This window comes from Aquarana catesbeiana, unplaced genomic scaffold (genome assembly GCF_042186555.1).
Source record: "Aquarana catesbeiana isolate 2022-GZ unplaced genomic scaffold, ASM4218655v1 unanchor236, whole genome shotgun sequence".
Lineage (NCBI taxonomy): Eukaryota > Metazoa > Chordata > Amphibia > Anura > Ranidae > Aquarana > Aquarana catesbeiana.
The window spans coordinates 1,670,256-1,692,646 of NW_027362664.1; the positions used below are offsets into that span (position 1 = coordinate 1,670,256).

Genomic DNA, 22,391 nt, shown 5'->3' on the forward strand with positions numbered 1-22,391 from the left:
CCTCACCTCTCCAGTCAGTTCTGTGTTTTATTAATAGAGATAAGAGTGATGTCACGTGACCTCCCAGAATCCTCCTCACCTCTCCGGTCAGGTCTGTGTTTTATTAATAGAGATAAGAGTGATGTCATGTGACCTCCCAGAATCCTCCTCACCTCTCCGGTCAGAAGGTAGATGATCTCCAGGGTGAGGTTTAGTATCTTCTCAGTCATGTGACTCCGGTCCTCCTCCATCCTCGTTGGTGCCATCATCTATGAAGGTTTCCCTGTAGACAGATAACATCGATAACAGAGAATTATCTGGATTGGTTGTACAATAATAGGATGAGGATATCAAAAAAGTAATATGAAGGTCAGTATGTATTTTTTTTTTCTCTCTTTTCTTTTTTTTTTTCTTTTTACCATTTCAGCAAACACTGTCTGGAGGCTTATTCAACTTAACATTCATTTTCTGTCTCCTTCTCAGTTTCTCATCATTGTGGTAACTACATTCCCTCTTTTTTTTTTTTTTTTTTATAAAGCTTTAATCAGACAGAAAGCGAGAAGACAAATAAGCGTTGTCTAAACAGCCAATTACTGTAAATAAATAAAAGCAAGGTAGGGGTTCAATATGTTATCACAGGAGACGATAAAAAAAAAGGGGCTAAAGGACTTCCCACACCCACTCCTACGACCAGTTCCAGTGTTATCCAAATTAATATATATGCCGTGGTACCTACATTCTTTCACCCTTCCGTCTCTCCCCCCTTCCAGCACCCCCCTCCCTTACCAAGATACTCATAATTTGATTTCCTACCCAAGAATTTTAACAAACTAAGCTTCTATTAGCTATTATTTATCTTAACAAAACAGACACCCTATAGCTCCCGTTTTAGACTGGTATTCCATTTCCCTAATGAACTGGCAGTTTTATCATTGTACCCCACTCCATTATATTCTTTGCTTCCTATTAAGGGCAACCCACTTTTTCCAACCATGGTCTCCACATTCTGTCAAATTCCTTAAAATTACCTCTCTTAATGTACTCTATTCTTTCCCTGCAGAGGGTTTCATTTAATCTAGCGATCCAATCTTTTACTATAGGGGGTTCCTTTGGCTGCCATCTCAATGCAATCATTTTCCTGGCTTGTAACAAACATCTCAAAATTGCCAGTGTGATACTCTTCCTCTCTCTCTGTACCCATCTATACCCCAGAATGCATACTATGGCCTCCTTCTCCAATAAAATACCAAATATATCTCTCAAGCTATCAATCACCCCTCCCAGTATCGGAACAACTTGGGACATCTCCACAACATGTGAATGAGATCCCCAGCCCCCGACATCTGGGACAACTATCATTAGATCTTCTTCCAAACTTAAGGAGACATTTAGGTGTATAATAGGCTCTGTTTAACAACATCAGATGCAAAATCTTCTGTGGGGGGGGGGAGACCGATAACAACAGCCCCATCTCTAAAATTCTCTTCTACTGCGCTTGTGTCATTGCCCCTACATCCTCTTCCCATCTAGCTCTTACAGCATGGTGTAAACCCTCACTATTAAGTACATTACTTAGTTGTTTATAGATCTTAGATATTAACCCCTTAGTGGGGGCTACCTGCAATATACTTTGAAATAGAGGCGTTTCTTTTCACACTAAGTTATGGTTCTTAAATTGAGCTTTGAGAGCATGTTCTAGCTGACAGTACATAAAAAAAAAAGAACTCTGCGGCAGATTAAATTCACGTTCTAACTCCAGAAGATTCTTTAGTGTATTACCTGTATATAGTTGTCTTAACCATTTAATACCTTGATCTTCCCACTCTCTAACTTTTCCTATCTTAAGAATTTCCTGCAGATTATGATTGTTCAGTATACCCATTAAATCTGCATCTGTTTTTTAACTATTTTCCATATTTTAGTTAACATTTTGATTGTTGGATATACATAATGGAACGAGTTTGCTTCTAAGGCCTCAATTATTGTATTATGTAAAGCACCTATCAATAAAATTCTACCATTTGGGGTACCTCCATCCAGAACCCCACACCCCAATAACTGCTGCAGTTGAGGTGATAAAAAATAGCGTTCCGGGTGTGGGAGGGCGAAGCCACCATCCCTCACCGGGAGCTGAAGTACACGTAAGCGTATCCTGGCTTGTCTCCCTTTCCATATCAGTTCCCTAAAGAGGCTCTCTATTTTATTCAACCAATTCTTGCATATCCACACTGGAGAATTGTGCAGAACATACAATTGTGGCATTCAAATCATTTTTATTAAGCTACATCTTCCTGCCACTGATAAGGGAAAACGTTTCCAAATACCTATCTTTTGTTTGAATTTCAACAAGAGTGGGATAAGGTTTTTTACTAATATATTGGTTAGGATCCTTTGTCATGACGATTCCCAAGTATTTCAATGCATCCACTATTACCAACTGGTGCATTCCATGTACTGTTGACACACTTATGGGGTCTATAGGTAAAAACTCAGACTTCTCCCAATTTATCTCCAGTCCTGTAAAATCGCCAAATGATTCCACTATTCTCATTGCCTTTAACAATGATTTACTCGTATCACCCAAGAATAGCAAGATATCGTCCGCATACAGGGCAATTCTTTCTTTGCCCGTCCTTCTCTGGAAACCAATTATCTCAGAACTTGCTCTTATGGAGATAGCCAGGGGCTCCATCGCCAAGGCAAAAAGCAATGGAGATAATGGACACCTCTGTCTCGTCCCCCTCTCAAATTCAAACCAGTCCGATAAATCACCATTCATTTTTAATCTTGCCTTGGGTCTATCATAGAGCATTTTAATTCAACCAATAAAAGAGGGCCCAAATCCAAATTTCCCCAGCACTCGCCAAATATATTCCCACTCCACACTATCGAAGGCTTTAGTCACGTCTAGAGTCAATACCGCTCTTGAACCCTCATTCTTAGTTGGAGATTGTAGATTTAAGAAGGCCGTATGGACCAGGTTATGAATAACTCTATTTAGTCTAGCTGCCAATACCTTAGCCAGAATTTTGGCATTGGTGCACAAAAGAGAAATTGGCCTAAAGGCCACATCGAGGGAGTCCTTCCCATCTTTCTGTAGTACTATGATAGTTGCCTCCATCATTGAAGTGGGCAGGTGGCCCCCCTTGGTTGCCCCTTCTAGTGCTTTTAGCAACTCTGGAATTAATACATCCCCATAATGTTTATAAGCCTTAATTGGAAGTCCATCTGGGCCAGGAGATTTTTGGTTTGCCATACTGGCGATCGCTTGTTGAAGTTCTGCAAGTGTTATTGGTGTTTCTAATAGAACCCTTTCCTCTTGCAAGATGGCCGGAATTGCCAGATCCCCCAGAAACTCTTCCATCACACCCTCCATTCCTTTTTTCTGAATGGTATAAAGAGTTTTAGAATAGTTCCTGAATATTTGCACTATCTTTGAGGTATTTGAAAATATATCACCTCCTAGGGACCCAATGGCAAGGATAGTGGATGGAGCAGTATTGGACTTTACCAACCGCGCCAGCACTTTTTCCACTCTTTTGCCCTCTACCAACAAGACCTGTCGCTGGAGGAGACGCCTAGTCTCCGCCTTCTGCATGATAACTACCTTATACTCTTGTTGTTTATCTAGCCAAGATGTTTCCCTCTCAGGGGTCGGGTCTATTATATAATTATTTTCGGCCTCAAGCACCTCTCTTAAGAGTTTTTTCTTCCCCACTCCTAGCCTCTTTATTAAATTTGGCCACCTGCTGTATTAATACACCCCTGAGAAAGGCCTTTAGGGCGCCCCACATCATGACAGGCGGCACTGTTCCTTCATTAATTTCTACAAATTCTCTCAATTTAGGGAGAACCCCATCTGCTTTTTTAATTAGTTCAAACCAGTACAGATTTATTTTCCACTCTTTCCGGAGTTTATTCCCTCCTAAGTTCAATGTAACCACCACAGGGGAATGATCCGATATACCTCTTGGCCAATATAACATTTTCTCGGTAATCTGTAATGCTCTATCATTCCCCAAAACCAAATCTATCCTAGAGAGCGCAGAGTAAGAGGCTGAATAGCATGAATATTGCGCGACTCTCGGATTCCGTACCCTCCACAGGTCTAGTAACCCCACTTCGTCCAGGAATTGTTGCATGCGACTCTTCTCCATAGACTCTGAGGGAGCCCGTACAGGAAATCTATCCAACTTTCTATCCAATATCTCATTAAAATCACCCACCGCTATAATCGGCACCCCTTCTTTATCTAGCAGGAATTCGTTCAATCTAAACATAACATCCAAATTCAAGGGCGGAGGAATGTATATATTTGCCACCACATACATACTACTGTCAATTGAGCAGTATAGAAAAATATAACGGCCCAACTCATCAATACTGGACTGCCTGCAGGAAAAATTCACCCCTGTTTTCACCATAACGCTTACCCCCCTACTATAGGAGGAGTGAACCGCATGGAATTGCCAATTATATTTCTTTGACTGTAATTGCTGGAGCGAATTTTTAGTTAAATGGGTTTCCTGCAGGCAGATCAGATCTACGTTGCAACTCTCCATCATGGAGAGTACTGCCAACTTTTTGAGCGGTGTCCCCAGTCCCCTGACTTTCCAGGATCCTATTTTTAGTGTCTTAGCTTGCATCTATATATCAAGAAATATGTACCGACCTAGAGGATATATCTAACTAAAACTAAATTCATTACAAATTGATACTTTAACACCCCTCTATTGTGCATTATTTTAGACGGTGAATTCCGTTTCACCTCCACTTCTAAAATCGTTAGTGACTTTAAATGACATGTCCAACCTAACCAGCTTAAATAAATATTTGCTAAATACTTTCGTGTGAGTTTCAAATACCTTTTTCGTATAATCATAACTTTGTGTATAAGCCTGAATCCAACAAAAGTGATTTCCACTGATGTTCCTGCTTACTGTGAGTACCTTTAAACCAAGCTTTCCCAATAATTGGTGCCTCAGCAATACCTATATTACCCCCCCATCCCCCCTCCCACGCCACCTAACTAGATAACTCTCCCCCCTCCTACCCCCCCCCACCTAACTAGGTGAACCCCCAGGGGTTTTGAAGTGACCAAATCCCATACTACCTGTTCCACACATTTACTACCATATATTATCCCCGTCCACCACTCCCCATACAACAACTGTGTGTAACTACCCCCCCCCCACCAAAAAACAAACAAACACTCCAACCAATCAATACATCCTAATATAACCTAGACATATTTCACCTCTCCCTCCCCTTACAGAGTATCTAAAATTATTCCTTATTTTCTTCTAACCACTTCTCCACCCCCGCTGGGGAATCAAAAATCTGGGTTCCCCCCAGGGCTGTTACACTAAATCTTGCAGGGTAGAGAAGGGCATAAGTCAGCTTGAATTTTTGTAAAGTACGCTTGGACTGTATAAACTCCGCCCTACGTCTCTGCAGGTCTGGCGAAAAGTCAGAGTAAAATGATATTTTAACGCCGTTAAAAAAGATGTTTCCCGCCTCCCTTGTTTTTCGGAACATTACTTTATCCTTATAGTTAAAGTGGAGGTCCACCCTGAAAAAAAAAAATGCACCAAAAAATACCTAAAAAAATGGAGGAAAAGAAAAAAAAAATTTTTTTTTACTTACGTGAAATGGCTGTTGCTAGGCAGTCTTCCTAATCTGCCTCTTCCTACACCGCGGTGATCTTCTGTCTTCTACTCCCCGCGTTGTCTTCTGGGGAATGGGGCGTGGTGTGTTATGGGAACTGTGTGTGTCCCACAACACATCGCGTCCCATTCATAAAGCGCCGCGCCGCTCGCGCATGCACAGTAGGAAACTGGCAGTGAAGCCGCAAGGCTCCACTGCCTGTATCCCTTACCTAGGATGGCTGTGCCGGGACCCGAGAACCGAGGGATGGATCGGCCTCGGACGGCCGACATCGCGGGCACCCAGGACAGGTAAGTACTTATTTAAAGTGAGCAGCTACAGTGTTTGTAGCTGCGACTTTTATTTATTTTTTTTTTACGGCTGGAATCCCGCTTTAAGAAACGTCATCAGTATTGGTCTAGGGTATTCCCCTGCTGGAGGGACCCTAAAGGGGAATCTATGTGCTCTTACAATCGAGAACATTGTTGAGAATGATTCTCTACCAAAAAGTTCAACCAGCCACTTTTCTAGGAACTCCATAGGGTTAGAGCCCTCACTTTTTTCCGGCAAACCCACCAGCCTCACATTGTCCCTCCAACTCCTATTCTCCATTTCATCCATTTTGGAAGCCTGCTTGGATATCTGTTCCTTCTACCTTTTCATTTCTTTCCTTAATGGGGATATATCATATATCTTCTAACTGGCTGACCCGTCCTTCCAAGGCTGTTGTTCTCTCTGCTGTTTTTTGTAAGTCCCGTCTGACCAGTATCAGATCCTCTTTTACTCCCTTCATCTGTTCGCAAAGTTCTTTAATTGAACTGTTGCATACACTCACTGCCATAAGTACATCCATTAAGGTTGGCTCTCTCTCTGGGGGCAAAGTCTGGTCAGTTGTTACATCTGTACCTACATTTTGATCACTAAGCCCCTGACCTTTATTGCTATGTATTTTAGTTGACTGAGCCGACGGTGCTGCCCCAGATAGCTGGGTCTGGGTCTGGCCCTGGCTTTTCCTATCTGATGCGCTCCCCTGTTGTGCTTTAGACTGTGACCCCTTCTTTGGTGGGGTCAAAGCGGGGGTGTGAGCGTATTGCTCCAACTTCGCTGCTGCTGCTAGTGTTTGCTGTGAGTTTTTTTCCTTGGAGGATCGTAAATGCTGCATCATGTGTACTTTAACAAAGGGCCGTCCTATCTATCCTTTTCACACACGTCTCTTTTGCCTACTAAGGATATCAAAAGCTTTGGCAGTTTAGGAAAATGAACAGCATGAACTCTTAAAGGCTCTTAAGGGCACTTAAAACCTGTACTTGTAGACCTGGTACCGGCCACCATACAGGAAAAGTTCCACTTAACGGCAGGTTCCACTCAATAGATTAAAGTATATCTCATGTGTTATAAATCTCATGTGTTATAAATTTCGGGTATAATTTCGGGTCCCCAGTGGGAAAATATTTAATCTGGACAGTTTAGTGTTCACTATGATTCTTGGGGTCCGGGAGTCTCGTAAAATTTGGCCTTCTGGATCACAAATTCCATTCTCTATGTTGGGTGTGAGAGGAGGAGGAGATCCAGGAATCAGGATAAAGGTCAGGACAAGCAACAGACGAGCGCATCCAAGAGATGAAGCCGGGGTCACTACACAGAAAATCAATCCAAGGAAACAACAGGCAGGACGAGGAATAGCAAGAAGGAGCTCAGAGACAAATGAGAATATTGCTCAGCCAATGGGAGATTATCTCAGTATGATTACATAATGAAGGAGATGAGGGGGAGGGGAGGAAGTCACTTATGGTGACCACAGATACATGGAAATTCAGCTGGTTCAGCAGGGATCGGTCACATTTCCATCCATGTGTGGTCACTGCCGGATAAAAGTCACTCGATCAGCGGCTGCAGCCAATAGCTTCATCACTGATCTGTGTATTCTGAGAGCGGAGGAGCGCCCCCCATTGTCAGAATACAATAGTGCAGCGGGGAGGATTCCCCCATCCCCCTCCAACGTGTGATGTGTCCCAGATGATTGACAAGAGGGAGGGGGCAGAGCTGAGCCCTTACTGTGCCGAGGGGAAGTGATGTCACCAGCCCAGGCACTGAAAAAGGCAGACTACAAGGGACCCCCTAGCAACAGGCATTTAGAGGTTAAAAAAAAGAGTTAAAAAAAAAAAATTTTTTCCAAATGTTTTTTTATTTTTTTTTTAGGCACATTCATGCATTTTTTTTTTTGGGTGGAACACCACTTTAATCATCAACTGATCCCCCTGAAGGGGTTAATCTTCATATCCAGGGCCGTCTTTAAGGCAGGGAAAAAAGGGCAGCTGTCCTGGGCCCCTTTATTGTTGTGGGGCCCAAAGCAGCTGCTTCATAGTTGCCAAATATCCCAGTTTAAATTTTGCCCTTTTGCTGTGTACAGGTGACTTACCTGCAGACCCTGTGTTTATATGTAAATAACCTGCATTGATATGTATATAGATAGGCATTCATATGTACTGTATATAATACCCCCCTGAGGTCTTATCCACCATCACTTCTGCTGAATGCTGCCCACTGGGGAGGTAAAGGGACATGCTGGAAAGTGCTGCCGACATCTGTGGTCATGAAGCCCAACATCAGTCTGTTCTACAAAGGTGATCAAATTGGAGGTGGAACCCTTTTTCTAAATACCATGGTGACCACAACACGGTGAAATTTGGTAGATGTGAATACACAAATCTCAGCAGATGTGTGAGGGTGTCATTAACAACTAATGGCACTACTGTCGATCTGCTAAAGGGCAGCATTGTTCTGTGGTGTCAGGAAAGAGGTTTTGTGTGCGTTCCTGACATACGCAAATGTAAATGCAGGCTAAATGTCTCAGTTACATTGGTGGTCAGTGTAAATCTTCTCATTACATAGGGGCTTGGTGTACAATCTTTTCATTCACACTAGTGGCCATTGTGAAGGTCTCCCTTACATTGGTGGTCAGTGTAAATACCCATTACATTGGTGCTTACTGTGAATGCTCCTATTACATTGGTGACCAGTGTAGAAACTCCCCTTTATATTGGTAATTGGTAAAAAAAAAATCCAAACTTGCATTTGTGGTCAGTTTCGAATTCTTCATTGGTGGTCCACGTAGAAGCCCCATTTAAATTGGTAGTGAGTGTAAATCCCCCTTACAATGATGGTCAGTGTAAATCCCCCCCTAACAATAGTGTTCAGTGTAAACACCCCTTACATTGGTGGTCAGTGTAAATCCCCCCTAACATTGGTGGTCGGTGTAGAAGTGTCATGTTACATTGGTGGTCAGTACAAATCTCCTTGACAATGCTTGTCAGTGTAAATTCCTCCTTACATGGAGGTCATTGTATATTCCCCATTACACCGGTGGTTGGTGTAAATGCTCTTGTTACATTGGTGTCAGTGTGGAAATCCTTCTTTATATTGGTGGGTGACGTAAAATCCCCCGTTATGTTAGTGGTCAGTGCAAAGTCCCCCTCATATTGGTCCTCATTGTTAACCCACCTCACATTGGTTGGCAGCACAAATTCCCTCTCACACTGGTGGTCGGTGCAAATTCCCCCTTACATTGGTGGTCAGTGTAGAATCCCTCAATATATACTTGTCAAAGATTTCCAGCCTTGCGCCACATGATTCAGAATTTGCCACAGTGTACTGTCTCCTAACTAATCCCACCCCCCCATGTGCTGTAACCTTTAGCAACTAATCAGTGAGCAGTAATGCTGTGCACTGACCTCTTGCAACCAATCATTAAATGGTAAGAATGTCCAGTAACCTCTAGCAACCAACCAGTGAGCAGTATTGATGTACAGTAATCTCCATCAACCAATCAACAAGCAGAAGTCATGTGCTGTAACCTATAGCAAATAATCAGTGAGCCATAATGTGTGCTGTAACCTCTAGCAGCCAGTCAGTGAGCAGTAATGATACGCTGTAACCTCTGGCAACCAATTTTAATCGCTGCCTGATCTGATTCTGTAAACTGATTTTGAATCTAGCGGCTATTTATTGTATGTCTCAGAGCAGGTGGAGAGCAAAATTGCATGAAAATGTTTGCCTAGGGTCCAATCAATATTAAATTACCTGTTGGTATCCACACTATATATGTGTTTATCATCATCTGCTGGAGATAAAAGACATCACAGTGACTATGGAGGAAGAGGACGGACATGACGGGGGGTTACTGGGTGTAAATAGAAAATAAGATCTTATTACCTCCTCTGCTGCCTTTTCCAGCAACGTCTCCTCTCTACTTCCTCCCAACTCACCTCTCACCCGGAACTTCCTGTCTGTATTCCATAGAGACTTCCTGTCTAGATAGAAGTAAGATCATCACCTTGTGGAGCTCAGAGGAACTGCAGCCCTGAGAAACGTCTGATAGTGAACACGGCCTTGTGCTGTGTGTGTATGTACCTTATAGATGGGGTCATCTCCACTCCCACCAAGGGGGATAGAAATATATTACTGCTCGGGGGGGAGACATTTTGGCACATTTGATTTTGCAGTAAAATTGATTGCAGATTTAGTCATGTAGAACATCTTTTGTATGGATACAAAGAATCCCAGCCGAGAGTAAAGGGTGGAAATGGCTCCTGATCCCCAGATTTGGGCAATTATGTCACCAATATAAATAGAATAAAACCCGCGCTATGTGTAACAACTAGGGATGAGCCGAACACCCCCCCGGTTCGGTTCGCACCAGAACCTGCGAACGGACCGAAAATTTGCACGAATGTTACAACCCCATTGACATCTATGGGACTCGAACGTTCTAAATCAAAAGTGCTCATTTTACAGGCCAATTTGCATGGTATTGTCCTAAAAAGGGTTTGGGGACCCGGGTCCTGCCCCAAGGGACATGTATCAATGCAAAAAAAGTTTTAAAAACGGCCGTTTTTTCGGGAGCAGTGATTTTAATGATGCTTAAAGTAAAAAAAAAGTGAAATATTCCTTTAAATATTGTACCTGGGGGGTGTCTATAGTATGCCTGAAAAATGGCGCATTTTTCCCGTGTTTAGACCAGTCCCTGCACAAAATGACATTTTTAAAGGAATAAAAGTCATTTAAAACTGCTTGCAGCTTTAATGTAATGTCGGGTCCTGGCAATATGGATGAAAATCAGTGAGACAAACGGCATGGGTACCCCCAGTCCATTACCAGGCCCTTTGGGTCTTGTATGGATATTAAGGGGAACCCCGCACCCAAATTAAAAAAGGAAAGGTGTGGGGCCCCAGGCCCTATAAACTCTGAACAGCAGTATACAGGCGGTGCAAACAAGACAGGGACTGTAGGTTTGTTGTTAAGTAGAATCTGTTTGTAATTTTGAACTGGTACATTTTTAACATGTTTAGCTCCAGCCAAAAAATCTATTTTAAGCTTTTTAGAAAACATAGGGAAGGGTTATCAACCCTGTGACATTTGTTTTGCTGTCTGTGCTCCTCTTCAGAAGATTTCACCTCACTTTTTGTCCCAATGACAAATGTTTTTTGAAAATTTGGGGTTTTTAGTGAAACAAGGATTGGTGATAAAGCATCAGTGTAAAGAAGAAAAGTTTTTCCCATATTAACTCTTACAGGAGAGAATTTCCCTTCCTAGGGGTAGATTTCATCTCACTTCCTGTTGTCTCCTTCCGTTTGCAAGTAGGAGTCGTTTGTAAGTTGGATGTTTGAAAGTAGGGGCCTGCCCTATATACTCAGCAGAAATTTGGGCCTTAGGTGTTGTTGTGGCCACAACACTGTAAGCCCTCACAGGGCCCTGCTGTGAAATATTAGATTAAGAATTGTAATTACATTCCCCTGTTGAACAAGGGCAGAAAAATTGGGCCTTTGGTGGTGGTGCTGGTGCCACAACACTGTAAGTCTTCACAGTTACTCTTGGTGGGTGCAGAAACTGGCCCTGCTGTGAAATATTAGATCAAGAATTCTAATTACATGTCCCTGTTGAACAGGGGCTGAAAAATTGGGCCTTAGGCACTGGTGCTGGTGCCACAACACCGCAACCCCTCAAAGATACTCTAGTTGGAGCGCAGGAACTAGCCCTGCTGCAAAGAATTGCATCAAAAATTGTAATTATACACCCATGTTAAACAGGGGCTGAAAAATTGGGCCTTAGGCACTGGTGGCGGCGCCCAGAACCAAAAATGTTCTTACAAGCTATCAGCATGATCATTGAGGAGGAAGAGGATAATTACTCAGCATAACAGGATAGTCACTCAACATCAGAAAAGGCAGTCTTTGAAGGGATCTGACATTTAAAAAAAAATATTCGGTTACGTCAGCATCAGGTGCTTGGTAGCTGGTGGTGATCCAAGACAGATTCATTTTTATGAAGGTCAGTCGATCGTCTGAGTCGGTGGACAGACGCACCCTGTGATTGGTTACAAAGCCTCCAGCAGCACTGAATGTGCTTTCCGAAAGAACGCTGGATGCAGGACAGGCCAGTAGCTCAATTGCATACTGTGTAAGCTCTGGCCAGTGATCCATCATCAAGAACCAGTAACCCAGAGGATTTTCGGTGGGAAAGGGGTCCAAGTCAGATCTTGCCCCTAGGTATTCCTGCACCATGTAAAACAGATGCTGGCGATGGTTTCCGGAACACATCATACCTTGGGGCTGCGGACTGAAAAATGGTATGAACGCATCGGTCAGATGGCCACCTTCTCCACCGCTCCTTCTTTGACTGACCGAAGCCTCGGCAACACGTTGTCCAGAAACAGGCGTTTGTAACCTCCCAGTCTCTGGGAACGCGTTGCACAGACCTTTCTGCAAGGCCTCCCGAAGATGTTTCATCCTCTGCTCCCTCTGCAACGGCAAGATAAGGTCCGCAACCTTACCCTTGTAACGTGGATCAAGGAGGGTTGCCAGCCAGTATTGTTCCTTCTCCTTGATACCATGAATACGAGGATCTTTCCGCAGGCTTTGCAGGATCAGGGAGGCCATGCAGCGTAGGTTTGGTGAGGCATTCGGTCCGGAGTCCTCTGGGTCACTAAGGAGGACATGATCAACAGCCACCTCCTCCCAGCCACGTACAAGTCCATGTGTTTCTTGGGACTGTAAATGATCCCTTAAAGCCTGCTGCTGATGCTGAGTGCCAGGCTCCACCTCCATACTGACACAATCCTCCTCCTCTTCTTCCTGTGTGATCGGCGGGCACGCAGGAACAATGTCTGGATAAAGGGGGCCTTGAGAGCTAAGGAAGTCCTCCTCTTCCTGCCTCTGTTCTGCCTCAAGTGCCCTGTCCATTATTCCATGCAGTGTGTGCTCCAACAGGTGGACAGGGGGGACAGTGTCACTGATGCATGCACTGTCACTGCTCACCATCCTCGTGGCCTCCTCAAATGGTGACAGTACAGAGCATGCATCCCTGATCATGGCCCACTGGCGTGGGAAAAACAAACAAGCTCCCCTGACCCTGCCATAGTCGCACAGGTACTCATTGATGGCCCTCTGCTGCGTGTGCAGCCGCTGCAGCATGGCCAACGTTGAGTTCCACCTGGTGGGCATGTCACAGATTAGGCGGTTCTTGGGCAGGTTAAATTCCTTTTGGAGGTCTGCCAGCTGAGCACTGGCATTATATGACCGGCGGAAATGCACACAGACTTTCCTGGCCTGCCTCAGGACATCCTGTAAGCCCAGGTACCTGCCCAAGAACCGCTGCACCACCAAGTTAAGGACATGAGCCAAACAGGGCACATGGGTCATTTGTCCCTGTCGGAGGGCGGAGAGGAGGTTAGTGCCATTGTCGCAAACCACCATTCCTGCCTTAAGTTGGCGTGGCATCAACCACCTCTGAACCTGCCCCTGCAGAGCTGACAGAACCTCTGCCCCAGTGTGGCTCCTGTCCCCCAAGCACACCAGCTCAAGCACCACATGGCATCTTTTGGCCTGCGTACTTGCGTAGCCCCTTGAACGCCTACGGAGCACCGCTGGTTCCGAGGACAAAGCACAGGAAGAGGCCATGGAGGAAGAAGACGAGGAGGGGGTGGAGGAGAGAGGTGTGTCAGAATCACTAGTAGTGGCATTTTGGAGGCGTGGTGGCGGAACAAGCTCCAACACTACTGCACCTTGTCCTGCATCCTTCCCAGCTGCCAGAAGAGTCACCCAATGCGCCGTGAAACTTAGGTAACGTCCCTGTCCATGCCTGCTGGACCATGAGTCAGCGGTAATATGCACCTTACCACTGACCGCCCTGTCCAGCGAGGCCAAGACATTGCCTTCCACATGCCGGTAGAGAGCCAGAATTGCCTTCCATGAGAAAAAGTGTCGTTTAGGAACCTGCCATTGAGGAACCGCACATTCCACAAACTCACGGAAGGGGGCAGAGTCTACCAACTGAAAAGGTAGCAGTTGAAGTGCTAGCAATTTTGCCAAGCTAATATTCAACCCCCGGGCATGTGGATGGCTGGGAGCAAACTTCTTTTTGCGGTGCAGCAGCTGGGGCAGGGAAATTTGCCTGGTACAATCTGACGTCGGTGTACTGATAGCAGGTTGCCCGCAAATACTTGGCTGTGAGACACCTAATTCTACACCAGGTCTCAGAGAGGACTGAAGGTATATGGGGTTGGAGATCCCAGCTGATGACAAGTAAGGAGAGGTCCTCTTTGTTTTTTGGTATGGGTCTTTTAGCTACGCTTGCCAACGAACTGCATGGCAGGTCAACATATGTCTGGTCAAGCATGTGGTGCCCCAGCGGGAGATGTTTTGGCCACGCGAGATACGCTTGAGACATATGTTGCAAATAGCAGCAGTGCCATCTGATGCACTCATCTCAAAAAAGGCCCACACCAAAGAACTTTTGAAATAAAGCGCAGAGACAGCAGCGCCCTGCACATGCAGAGCTCTGAGGTGTGATGCAGTCAGTGTGCTGCCCTTAGGTTGGCCCCTGGAGGGCATCCTGCCTCGTTGGTGATGTGCCTCCTCCTACCAGGCACCCACGTTGAGTCAGTGACCTCATCATCCTCTCCCTCCTCATCACTGGAGCAAACCTGGCAGTATGCTGCAGCAGGGGGAACATGACTGCCAGATTGCTGTCCTTCTTGGGCACCCCCTCTGTCTGTGCTCACGTTACTGGCTTCATCTAGCTCAGTATCATCATCAGAGCCTTCTAAACACTGGGCATCCTCCTGGAGCATGTACCCAACACTGTGGTCAAACAGTTCGAGGGACTCCTCAGGAGGACATAGTGGGGCTAGGGAAGGAGTCACTAATGCCATTAAGCCGAGGGAAGAGGCTGCGTTGGCAGCTGCTTTGCCAGACAAAGTACCCTGAGCATGGGTGAGAGAGGATGAGGAGGATGAGGACGGCTTGGTCATCCACTCGACCAAATCTTCCGCATGTTGTGGCTCAGCACGGCCAGCTGGCGAAAAAAAAGGCCAAGCGTGTCCCACGGCCACGTGCTGATGAGGATGCACCGTCTCCATGACCAGCACTGTTGCCTCTAGACACAGAACCTGCTTGCTCTCTTTTATTGGCTTGTGACTGTCTGCCTCTCCTTGTTTGCCTTCCAGACATAATAATGGCCTGCAGTGAGATGTAGCTGCACTAAGCTGGGATATGTATGTATATATATATATTTATACTGCAGCTAGCAAAATCAACTGCCTGCCTGTAGTATTATTAATATAAGAATACCACCAATCTTCTACAGGTAGCTTTAGCTGAACACTGTGCAGGGGTCGCACTACACTAACTTGTAGCTTTAGCTGAACACTGTGCAGAGGTCGCACTACACTAACTTGTAGCTTTAGCTGAACACTGTGCAGAGGACGCACTACACTAACATTTAAATAATGTAGCTGCCTGTGGTAGTGATAGGATCAGGAAAACAACACCAACCTTCTACAGGTAGCTTTAGCTGAACACTGTGCAGAGGTCGCACTACACTAACGTGTAAATAATGTAGCTGCCTGCGATAGTGATAGGATCAGGAAAACAACACCAACCTTCTACAGGTAGCTTTAGCTGAACACTGCAGAGGACGCACTACACTAACTGTAAATACTGTAGCTAATAGGACTAATAGGATCAGAAGAACACCAGCAATTTTCTTCAGGTAGCTGTAAATACTGTAACAACACAAACCTGCCTTTCAGTAGGAAGATAATAACAGGAACGGATCTAGCTAAACTGAATACAGTGCATGTGCATCCATCTCTCTCTCTCTCTCTCTCTCTCCTTATAGGGCGTGTACTAAACCCCTGAGCCATAATTGGCCAAAGCCACCCTGGCTTTGGCCAATTACAGCTCTCTGTACAGACGGCGCTGTGATTGGCCAAGCATGCGGGTCATAGTGCATGCTTGGCCAATCATCAGCCAGCAATGCACTGCGATGCCGCAGTGAATTATGGGCCGTGACACACCACTCCAATTTGGCACGAAGGGCCCATATCGTTCGCAATTCGGCGAACGGTCGAACAGAAGATGTTTGAGTCGAACATGGGTTTGACTCGAACACGAAGCTCATCCCTACTTAACATCAGGATATTATATCTGAACTAATTGGTGGATTTATTTTATGGGTGTAAATAGAAAGTAAGATCTTATTACCTCCTCTGCTGCGTCTTCCAGCAATGTCTCCTTTGTACCTCATGCATTGTCTTGTCTGCATCTGACATCACTTCCTGTCTTCCATAGAGACTTCCTGTCTGGGTAGAAGTGAGATCACCACCATGTGGAGATCAGAGGAACTGCAGCCCCACAAAACATCTGGTAGTGTGAACACGGCCTTGTGCTGTGTGTGTATGTACCTTATAGATGGGTCATCTCCACTCCCACCAAGGGGGATAGAAATATATTACTGCTCGGGGGGGAGACATTTTGGCCCCTTTGATTTTGCAGTAAAATTGATTGCAGATTTAGTCATGTAGAACATCTGTTATATGGATACAAAGAACCCCAGCCGAGAGTAAAGGGTGGAAATGGCTCCTGATCCCCAGATTTGGGCAATTATGTCACCAATATAAATAGAATAAAACCCGCGCTATGTGTAACAACTCAAATACCTACAAAAATAACTTATACCGGACTGCTGCTGTAACAAAGGTAAGTATTCCCTTTATCAACTAGAAGAGCATTATGTGTCACAGCGCTGTCCTATTGTGTGTGCACATAAATCATCACAAATACACTAAAATATGTGGATACATTCATATATAAAGTGCTAGGGGCTCAAATAATATTCTCTGCAGATCTACTGCTTCCACTTTACACCTACTTCACTGATCTTATGGTGTTTATCAATAAATGAAGTAAACTGATCCATGTGCAAATTTATATACAACATAAAGTGCTTTGTGCTCAAGATGCTGTTCCCTGCAGATCCACTGCTTCCCCTTTGCATCTGCTTCTTTAATCTCATAATATTTGCTGCTATATTAAATAAACTGAAAACCTTTGCAAATTCATGTCAATATTTTGTGCTGAATATAGTGTTCTCTGCAAGTTGACTGTATCCACTTTGCATCTACTTCAGCAAAAAAAATCCACCAATCAATAAAAATCACCACTAAGGGGGCGCCCTCACCATCACGTGTGTAAGAGGTGGAAGAAGGCGTGGCTACACTACAGTAGCCACAGTTTGGAGCACCGAGATCTTTACACCTTATCAACTTTTCATTGATTGGTGGAATTTTTAAGCAAAATAAGTTTGTTGAAGTAGATACAAATTGGAAGCAGTGGACTTGCAGAGAACATTATCTACAAAGCACTTTATGTTGTATATAATTTGCAGATGGACCAGGTCACATAATTCATTGATAAACACAGTACAGTGCGGACCACAATATAATAAATATGTCCTCTTCTCTGATGATCTCCTTTTATTGGTCACTTCCCCTCTAATCTCCTCCCCCAACATCTGTCCATTACTGGATGATTTTGGTGGATCTCTGGCCTGAACATCAACATGTCCAAATCTCAGACATGACATATCACGGAGCCGCACACACTAGTCACACGTGTGATAGATCACTGTGACTTGTCTTGGAGGGATTCCGTCATTCCTTACCTGGGGGGGGAATCTAGACTCCAGTATAGACCAACTGTATGGAGCCAACCTCCCCCCTCCCCCGATATACAGGAAATTAGAAGAAGATCTACAACAATGGGCACAACTCCACCTGTCCTGGTGAGGTCGGGGTAGGGTTGCCACCTCATCACTTTAAACCCGAACACATATGAATTACACAGGTTCTGAGGCTAATTAAATGCACATAAGGCAACAAGTGAGTTTAATTACCACCTTAATCAGCCACAGAACCTGTGTAATTAATATGTGTTTGGGTTTAAAGGGATGAGGTGGCAACTCTAGGTCGGGGTCATTCCATTAAGATGACTTTGCTCCAACGTGTACTATACCTCTTCTGCTCTCTACTCATCTCTATCATTGAAGACCATCTACAGCATTTTCAGGTGAAAATTCTTGACTTCATCTGGGGTTCGAAAAGCCATTGAGTGGCTAAAAGAGTCCTATTTGACACTTGGTCTTGGTCTGTCAAACCTATTATGGTTCTATCAAGCCACCCAACTAGCCCAGAGCTCAATCATATATTCCCGAGTTACTAAACCCAATTGGGTGGATATGGAAGTACAGGCGGTACCCCAGTTTACTCTGGACTACCTAATGTGGTGTCCTCCTTGCCCCTCTATCTTAGCTCCAATTTTCTCTTAGTCAGTAACCCTATGGGGTGGCCTTTGAGAGTTGGTCTCTGATAGTCACCCATTAGCCCATCTGTTTCATAACCCTCAATTTCCTCCAGGCATGGAAATCAAAGGTTTTAAATGGTGGCTGAACAAAGGGTTGTATAGGACGGCCACTTTTTCAAGTCCTCCAGTCCCATCACTCTTAGCTTTTTGTATAAGTAGACTGGATATGCCACTGACAGAGAAGTTCAGATTTCTACAAATCTCCCATTTTTCACACTCTTTATGGGTGACTAAAACTGAATCATGGCCTACGAATAATGGTGTGGCCAAACAATGGAGTAGAGGGGGGGGACTGTGATCTACAAGTCACTATCCACTGATCTCACCAAGACCCTCTACATCACAGGTGGCAAACACAAGGCCTGCGGGCCACATCCAGCCCGCCTGGCCTTGTCATGTGGCCCACGCAGCGGCCGCTACCTCCTGTTCTCACAGCTGACTATTCGTTCCACTGTCACACCAGGTCTCTTAGGCAACAAGAGTAAACATTTCTGGCTCTAATATCTTCAGTCCTGCATGCTTTGTGTGAGCTGAGCGCATGCGCTGCTTTTTGGTCTCCTAGGAAACAAAGGTAAACATTTCCCTCTCTTCTCCGTCCCTCCAGTGGAGCCGGCTTTGTGAGCATGCGCGGTCGGTCCGGCATAGCTTTCAGTGGCGGAGGTCCAGGACAGATTTGGCGTCTGTTTCTTTTGCATGCATCGCTGATGGTGAGCTTTTGGGGACTTGCTTTATCCAATAGTGGCAATGGGGAGGGAGTGTTGTAAAAACCTTGTACAGCCTACACATGACTGCAGTTGCTTTTGAGCTGGGAGGGGGTGGAGGTGGAGGCAAAAGGTGTGCAGAGGTGGGGGGATGGGAGGAGAGTGATGGGAGAGATGTTGCCTGCTGTGCATAGCATACTCCTGAACTCTGCACAAAGCGTGCACCGCTGAACTCTGCACCCTGCACAAAGCGTGCACCCCTGAACTCTGCACCCTGTACATAGCATGCATCCCTGAACTCTGCACCCTGCACAAAGCGTGCACCCCTGAACTCTGCACCCTGTACATAGCCTGCATCCCTGAACTCTGCATCCTGTACATAGCCTGCATCCCTGAACTCTGCATCCTGTACATAGCCTTCAGCCCTGAACTCTGCACAAAGCATGCACCCCTGAACCCTGCACAAAGCATGTACCCCTGAACTCTGCACCCTGCACATAGCGTGCACCCCTGAACTCTGCACCCTGCACATAGCGTGCACCCCTGAACTCTACACCCTGTACATAGCGTGCACCCCTGAACTCTGCACCCTGTACATAGCGTGCACCCCTGAACTCTGCACCCTGTACATAGCGTGCACCCCTGAACTCTGCACCCTTGAACTCTGCACCCTGTACATAGCGTGCACCCCTGAACTCTGCACCCTGTACATAGCCTGCACCCCTGAACTCTGCACCCTGTACATAGCCTGCACCCCTGAACTCTGCACCCTGTACATAGCGTGTACCCCTGAACTCTGCACCCTGTACATAGCATGCACCCCTGAATTCTGTATGTAGTGCAACCCAGATACAAGCAGCCCTTTGAGGGCAACCATATTGCTGATGCGGCCCTCGATTAAATCGAGTTTGACACCCCTGCTCTACATGGTGGAATGGGAGAGAGACCACATAATGGTGTGGCCAAACAATGGAGTAGAGGGGGGGGGACTGTGATCTACAAGTCACTATCCACTGATCTCACCAAGACCCTCTACATCACAGGTGGCAAACACAAGGCCTGCGGGCCACATCCAGCCCGCCTGGCCTTGTCATGTGGCCCACGCAGCGGCCGCTACCTCCTGTTCTCACAGCTGACTATTCGTTCTACTGTCACACCAGGTCTCTTAGGCAACAAGAGTAAACATTTCTGGCTCTATTATCTTCAGTCCTGCATGCTTTGTGTGAGCTGAGCGCATGCGCTGCTTTTTGGTCTCCTAGGAAACAAAGGTAAACATTTCCCTCTCTTCTCCGTCCCTCCAGTGGAGCCGGCTTTGTGAGCATGCGCGGTCGGTCCGGCATAGCTTTCAGTGGCGGAGGTCCAGGACAGATTTGGCGTCTGTTTCTTTTGCATGTATCGCTGATGGTGAGCTTTTGGGGACTTGCTTTATCCAATAGTGGCAATGGGGAGGGAGTGTTGTAAAAACCTTGTACAGCCTACACATGACTGCAGTTGCTTTTGAGCTGGGAGGGGGTGGAGGTGGAGGCAAAAGGTGTGCAGAGGTGGGGGGATGGGAGGAAAGTGATGGGAGAGATGTTGCCTGCTGTGCATAGCATACTCCTGAACTCTGCACAAAGCGTGCACCGCTGAACTCTGCACCCTGCACAAAGCGTGCACCCCTGAACTCTGCACCCTGTACATAGCATGCATCCCTGAACTCTGCACCCTGCACAAAGCGTGCACCCCTGAACTCTGCACCCTGTACATAGCCTGCATCCCTGAACTCTGCATCCTGTACATAGCCTGCATCCCTGAACTCTGCATCCTGTACATAGCCTTCAGCCCTGAACTCTGCACAAAGCATGCACCCCTGAACTCTACACAAAGCGTACACCCCTGAACCCTGCACAAAGCATGTACCCCTGAACTCTGCACCCTGCACATAGCGTGCACCCCTGAACTCTGCACCCTGCACATAGCGTGCACCCCTGAACTCTACACCCTGTACATAGCATGCATCCCTGAACTCTGCACCCTGCACAAAGCGTGCACCCCTGAACCCTGCACCCTGTACATAGCCTGCATCCCTGAACTCTGCATCCTGTACATAGCCTGCATCCCTGAACTCTGCATCCTGTACATAGCCTTCAGCCCTGAACTCTGCACAAAGCGTGCACCCCTGAACTCTACACAAAGCGTACACCCCTGAACCCTGCAAAAGCATGTACCCCTGAACTCTGCACCCTGCACATAGCGTGCACCCCTGAACTCTGCACCCTGCACATAGCGTGCACCCCTGAACTCTACACCCTGTACATAGCGTGCACCCCTGAACTCTGCACCCTGTACATAGCCTGCACCCCTGAACTCTGCACCCTGTACATAGCATGCACCCCTGAACTCTGCACCCTGTACATAGCGTGTACCCCTGAACTCTGCACCCTGTACATAGCATGCACCCCTGAATTCTGTATGTAGTGCAACCCAGATACAAGCAGCCCTTTGAGGGCAACCATATTGCTGATGCGGCCCTCGATTAAATCGAGTTTGACACCCCTGCTCTACATGGTGGAATGGGAGAGAGACCATTGATTTTTGGAATTCCACACCATAATATTATTGATTAAGTACATACTATTGCATGCATTTGAAGAGTTAAAATATGGAATAAATCAAACTGATGTACATTGGCTAATTATGCTGCTAAATACAATGCACGCTTCCAGGAGGTGATGCTGTCAGTGGGATTTGAACTCATGGCTTGAACCTTGGAGGGTAGCAAGGCATACCGCTATGCTACAGAGCTGAGCTCATACCTACAGAGAAAATACATTTACTAATGTTTGAGTCTATACAATGATGTGTTGCATTTCAGACATTAATATTATAGTAACAACCATGCTGATGTGGCATTGGCTAATAGGCGTTTGCCTCTTTTCAGCATATGCTGCTGAGTCTAATGCAAGCTTCCAGTAGGTGATACCATCTGTGTGATTTTCAGCCATTTGAGCACAATTATTTTGAGAACATACGTTTACTAGTGTTTGATGGTGACTACCTTATATTATAGGTATAATAGTACTCAGCACAGTGACTTAGGCCCCTTTCACACTTGTGCGACCTGAAAGTTGCACGATTTTAATGCGACTTTAAGCAATGCCTGTGTAATCTTGAGGTCTATGGACGCAGGAGTCACAGGGAAAGGCACGCAATTTTCCCGCGATTTTGCCGTGATTCTAGGGAACGGCTGTGTAAACTTGAGGTCTATGGACCTCAACTCGCATCAAAGTCACACCAAAGTAGTACAGGGACTATTTTGAAGTTGGTGCGACTTAAAGTAGCACAGATATGAATGGTTATCATTGAGAATCATGGAATACAACTTGTC

General features: G+C 45.7%; 2 protein-coding genes across 2 annotated transcripts in view; one reads left to right on the forward strand and one right to left on the reverse strand.

Moving 5' to 3' along the window:
* The window catches only part of LOC141121985 (uncharacterized), a 641,331-nt gene that overhangs the window by 287,997 nt on the left and 330,943 nt on the right, over positions 1 to 22,391 (forward strand).
* The window catches only part of LOC141121990 (uncharacterized), a 99,218-nt gene that overhangs the window by 54,399 nt on the left and 22,428 nt on the right, over positions 1 to 22,391 (reverse strand). The window contains exons 3-4 of the mRNA XM_073611774.1: positions 2,996 to 3,364; positions 153 to 248 (exon numbers count right to left, since the gene is read on the reverse strand). Of these exons, the coding sequence (XP_073467875.1) occupies positions 153 to 248; positions 2,996 to 3,364 (465 nt within the window). The remainder of the gene's footprint in view (positions 1 to 152; positions 249 to 2,995; positions 3,365 to 22,391) is intronic.